At 31.3% G+C, this 6,181-nt stretch overlaps 1 protein-coding gene across 1 annotated transcript; it reads right to left on the bottom strand.

The window, feature by feature from the left end:
* Nucleotides 1–4,177: 4,177 nt before the first annotated feature.
* LOC140988007 (probable carboxylesterase 8) lies at nt 4,178–5,477 on the bottom strand. The gene has a single exon (XM_073456845.1). It carries the CDS (start codon nt 5,449–5,451, stop codon nt 4,339–4,341), a length of 1,113 nt encoding a protein of 370 aa, XP_073312946.1. The 5' UTR covers nt 5,452–5,477; the 3' UTR covers nt 4,178–4,338.
* Nucleotides 5,478–6,181: the final 704 nt, after the last annotated feature.

The following is a 6,181-nucleotide window of genomic DNA, read 5'->3' as shown; positions in this document are numbered from 1 at the left end:
TATATTTATATGATAAATTTTCATCATTTAATATTTATTTTGTATATTTTTTATTTTTTTAACAATTGTTTATTTGATTTAGTAAATATACTTTTAATTTTCTACAATTAAACTTTCAAATTTAAATCGAAAACTTTGTTATTATGGGCTTAAATTAAAATATTATTTTTTTATTTTTTCGAATTTTTTTCATTAATTTTTTTTAAAAAAAAATAAAAAAAAATTCGGGTTAGACGGGTTGAATTGAGTTAGTCGGGTTCGTGTTCGGGTTGAGGGTTTTATGGTTGGTTCGGGTTCGGGTCGAAAAAAATTCGCGTGTTGACCCGAAACCCGACCCGATTGACACCCCTACTAAGCCAACTGTTCAGACTCATAATCACCTTTCATGTAAATCCTGGGCAACCGTAAGACCCCGCCCCCATTCGTCACATCGAAAATCAGGTTCCAACTCATGATCAGGGTCCACATTGGTGGGCAAGGCCAGTGACTTGAGCACATAATTAACTAATAGAAGAAAATATGTGAATCTTCTTCCAACCTGATATCTGATTAAGTTTTTTTGCACTCCACTGAAGCATCTTTGATTTAGAAGCAACACTTTGATTCTCAATGGAGAGAGATCAAAATCAGGACACAATGCACGTGATCCCATAGTCGAATACATCGTTTCGTCAACACCATGATTTAATATGCAATAACCAATTCGAGGGGGGAAGAATTCGGGGACGGGGAATGAGGGAATAGGGAGCGACTTACATTTTAAATAAAAAAACAAAGTCATCCTAATATTACTATTTTGCTCATAAAAATAAAAACATAAATCAATCAAATTAAAGACCACCCCGAACTCAACACAAACAAAAAAACTCCACCCTAAAATATTCATCATAAATGTGTAAAAAACTAAACCCAAATATAAAAAAATCGACCCAAATGTGAAATCTCGACCTAAATATAGAAAATTCAACTCCAAATGTGAAAACTAGACTCAAATATGAAAAAATTCAACTCTAATATAAAAAGCTATTCATCTTGTCCTTTAAATCACTCTCTTTGATCAAATTTAAAAAGTCAGATTCTCTCCTCCCGGATGTTTTAATGACTCGTGCATGTTGGTCCCACTTGCTAAAATTTGAGATAATAATATGGAAATAAATAATAAATCGGACACCGAGATTTACGTGAAAAACCCCTAAAAATTATTAGGATAAAAACCACATACAAAATGAAATGAATTTCACTATAATATTTTACGGTGTACAACGACTCACAGTGTTTCCAAATAGAACACACACTCTCTTAATACAGGAGAACAAAACACATCACAAATATTATAGAACTAAGCATTAAATGTTATAAGATGAGAGAAAACTCGAATAAGAGATGATTTCAGAATGAAGAGAGATAGCTCTATTTATAGAACATTTATATATATGAAGGCGTGTTAAAAACGCGTATTTTTATTTTAAACAAAACTCAAGGTGTTGTCACTGCCACCAATTGTTCATATAATTCAATTTCCCGACATGCATTTAATTTATTTTTTCGACAGTACCATTTTCCATAACCACGTTGTTTCACGTAACTTTAGACGTGGTCCAGACTCTCTTTTAACATTAACTTCAGTAGGGCATCTCATCTTTGAAGAACTTATATAAAGTCTTGAAACCGAACTATTCTTGTACCTTTCTATAGGAATTTAATTTTTCTGAAAAAGAAGAAAAAACAAATAATAAAGAAAATTTTTTTCCTCCTTTCTTCTCTTAAAATGAACATGAAATACTGGTGAAATGATAAACTAGTAAATACAATATGTAGCGCCAAGATATGGTAGAAAATTTACACTTATTTTTCACAAGGATACATGACCGAGCATGTATATTGGACTTGAGTATGAAACTCAGAAAATACTCTCTTGAAAGTCAAAACAATTTGATGAACCTTTGCGCTTACATAATGAAAAATTGTATTTTTGTTATGGATCTTTACCTCTTTGCGATTTAAGTCATATAAGTCGTCAAATTTCAGGGTTGGTTCGCTATTTTGTTGTTGTTGTTGTAATTTAAGTCATTTTTTAAATGTAGCGTTGATATAACACCGATGCGAATCTGATGTGACACCAATGCGAGCTAATGTCACGCTGATGTATGTAATTCTATATCGCTTATTTTACACATGAAGTGGAGTGTAGATAACACAAAATGAAGTGTAAATATTATTACAGCTCGTTACATCTAATCTACTTATATATAAATATATCATTTTCTATTGTGAATTTTCTTGTACGTTCTTCTCTATTTAACTTAGGATGTTATTTTTTTTATAAAGGTTAACTTGTACTTTCTTTGTTTATCTTAAATAACTAATAGTTAATTATTTATATATGAGCTTTTGCAAATTTTTTATATATTTTATTTGTAGTATAATTTGATTAATTTCATTTTTTTCAACTTCATTCATAGAAGGAGGAATTAATGAGAAATTGAAAGTATGGAAATTACTTACTACTTTTGAATTAAATTTATGAGATAATTATTATTTTTTTTAACCAAGATAATTCTTATAATTAATATAAATTATAGTGATAATTTATTAGTATTTGTTAGAGATTAAAATTTTTACATATGATATTTTTTAACTGAGTTTAATTACATATTATTTTAATCAATATTAATTCACAAATGATCCATTATGATATAAAATTAATCATCTATAATATGTATTCTAAAAACAAACAAGAGAAAGTTAAACAAAATCCAAAATTAATTAAAAGTTAACAAAAACACAATTGATATTTAACTTAATAACAAGTTTATCGGTTTTATTTAAACATTATCATGATAATTTATTTAATTAACATAATTTTATTTGACAATCATTAAATGTGCTAAATTTAAGTACATTGTGATTTTGGTTTTGATAAAATTTATAATTCTGTTAATTTTATTTTTATTGTTTTTTCATTGCGAATGATATTTGAATGAAAAATATTTTTACTAATTTGTGAGATATTATTATACTATAATCATGCAGATTGAAAAGTATCATATGAATAATTGAATATATATATAATTTATTGTCATGATATATTTATATTTATCGTGTTTTGATATATTTAAATTGATAAATATTTTTAAACAAAATATTATTCAAACGATTTTAAATATTATCTAAAAATTGTGGTTATGTTTTTTTTTTTTATTATTATTATTATTATTCATTTACGTACAATGGACATGAAATTTCTGGTATGTGTAAATGCTGAAAATTCAATGCAATTACTGGCGTGATTGAAAAGTTTCTATGGTAGTAATATGTATCACTGTTTAAATACTCTTCATTTGAAAAGTCGAGTAAAAGGATAGAAATTTTAAAAAGAAAATTTAAAATAGGACAAAATTAGTCAGAACAAATTGGGGGACAATTACATCGAGAGTGATATCATTATAGTCTGTTCATTCCACTCTGTAAAAGTTAGTCAAAAGTAGAAAGAATACATTTTTATAAAAAAAAAAAAAAAACTTAAATCAATTTAATAATGCATGCTTCTGATTATCATTTGTATTGTTTGATGCCACGTATAAATATAATGATTCTAATTATGAGGTTCACATGTGGAAGTGGAACACGAATCTCAATCATTTGGATAAATGGAGGATTTGAATATTTAATATTTCTTGAATTCTTTGTGTAAATTGTTATAGAATTTTAAACAGTAAAATTTAATGAATTCCAAATAAATTCAAGATGATTAAGTATATATATTGAAAAATAAAAATGATAGCAAATCAAATATTGTAGCTAATTAATAACAAGAAACCGATGATTCAGTTAAACCCATATAATATCGAAAAGATCAAAAGAAGCCAATTATTGCAAGAGAGGAAATAATTCGGTGAATGTGTGCATGTAATTTCACGAAAACTCATGTGAGACGGTTTCACGGATTAATTTTGTGAAACAGATATTCTATATGAATCATCACGAAAAATATTATTTTTTATATCAAATATATTAATTTTTATTTTAAATATGGATATAACTGATAATCTCTCGAATAAAATATCCGTGGGCCGGTAAAGACCTAGTCGTTTATTTTTCAGTAATTAAAACTGATTAGTGAAAAGAAAAAAGAAAAACTGATCAGGGAAAAGAAAAAAGAAGGGGGAGCAATGTATAACATATATATGCGATTTTATTTCATTGGCAACAAATTAACTGGCGGAGGTACAACTTTCAAACAAGAAGGGAAATGGAACACAAATCAAAATCTTCCATCTGCAGTTATTTGTGAATATTTTCTAGTACCATGAAAAGAAACATGCAGAAGATTTTGAATCAAGATGAAGCATAAGAATTCTCGGGCTCAATTTCTGAGATGGAATTAACGAACTTCTTCATATCATCATATAGTTCCTGAGCAGCTGTCCTGTTATTGAGCTCAATTCCATGGAATCCTCCCGGATTGAAACGATATGTCACAGGCACCCGGCATGATATCAAGAACTGCGCCAACTGTACCGACCTGTCCACTAACGGGTCCCCGTAATCACCTTTGATGTAGACCCTGGGCAACCGGAAGACGCGGCCCAGGTACGTCCCGCCGGAAATCGGGTTGCAGAACTCGTGATCGCGGTTCACGTTTTTGGGCAAGGCCAGTGACCAGAGAACGTAATTAACGTATAGTGCAACGTAGGGATCATCTTCCAGCCTGGCCTCTGATTTAGTTTTTTGCATTCCACTAAAGAATGCTTGATTTAGAAGCAACCCTTTTATTTTCAATGGCTTGAGATTAAAATCCAGAGCACGAAGTGCTAAATGGTAGGCTATATTGGCGCCAGCGCTGCTGCCGAGTATAAAAACCCTGGAAAAATCACCATACTCCATCCATGGATCCCGCCCGGTGGTACCCTTAGCCTGGTCCTGAACCCAGAAAAGGGCGTTAAGCGCGTCGTCATAGGCCGCCGGAAGACGGTTCTCCGGCGCGAGACGGTACTCGACGGAGACCACAACTGCGGGGAACTGGGACGCGATATCGTTGCAGAAATTGTGGAAGATGACGGTGCTCAAACTGAACAGGACGAAATCACCGCCGTGCAGGTAGATCACGATAGGTAACTTCTTGTTTTTGGGTGGATTTAGGGGAATGTATAGGCGTACATAGGCATCGGATTTGTAGCTTAGAGTGATGTCTGTAGAAAGGGCGATCGGGGGAGGATTGGATGAATCTGCGGATGGAGTAGCAGGCACCATCGGGATCTGGATCTCTCGGTTTAAGGTTCCGTTTGCATTCCATGAGATCCCCAAGACTTTGAAGGCTTCTTGCCATGTGTGTCCTGCTTCAAGATTTGGTGACGCAGAGATTGTTTGCTGCCATGAGATGCAACAAGTGAAAAGGATGAAGAAAACGAGAGTGACTACGGATTTGTTAGTGTGGAGAAGAAGAGCCATTGTTGGTAGACATCTTGTGGCAAACCAGTGGTGTTAAATAAGAAAGTTCTACATCCATAAACTCAACTGTAACATTTAAAAAAAGTAATTAATATCATCCACTCCCACAATTGACCTATACTATAAAATTGTAATTATACATATATTTCTTACGAGTGGATAAACGTATAAAATTGCCAATAATTAATCTTTTTAAAAAATATGAGTGGGTCATATTCAATTCCACAAGTTTAAGTTCCCATATCCTCATGGCGAGTCTCACGGATCTTAATCTGTGAGACGGGTCAACCTTACACATATTCACAATAAAAAGTAATATTATTAACATAAAAAATAATATTTTTTCATAGATGACCTAAATAAGAGATCCGTCTCACAAATACGACCCGTGATATCGTGTCAGACAAATTTTTGTCCGGCATAGTGGGTACACTTCCGATTGGAAATTATGAATTATTAACATCACATGCATCACCCACATGTACTCTGGGTAGATGATAGTCTATTTATGGATATATATATATATATATTATAATTTTTTGACTACAAATTTTTATTTTCTAATATTGCATGCTTAAACAAAAAAATTTTCTTTAATAATTTATAGACCTAAATTTTAGACTCAAAATCCAAATCAATTTGAATTGATGGACTGCGCTTGATCACCAATTAATTTAAAATTTTAAATTAATGGTATGAGGCAATTAAATTGGACTTTTTTTTTTTTTTT

This window comes from Primulina huaijiensis, chromosome 11, assembly GCF_012295235.1.
Source record: "Primulina huaijiensis isolate GDHJ02 chromosome 11, ASM1229523v2, whole genome shotgun sequence".
NCBI lineage: Eukaryota > Viridiplantae > Streptophyta > Magnoliopsida > Lamiales > Gesneriaceae > Primulina > Primulina huaijiensis.
The sequence above is the reverse complement of the archived record's forward strand: the minus strand, read 5'-3'. Positions and strand labels throughout refer to the sequence as shown.

Bases quoted from the DNA above. Each gene is read 5' to 3' on its own strand.
- LOC140988007 (XM_073456845.1), bottom strand. From the start codon at position 5,451: ATGGCTCTTCTTCTCCACACTAACAAATCCGTAGTCACTCTCGTTTTC.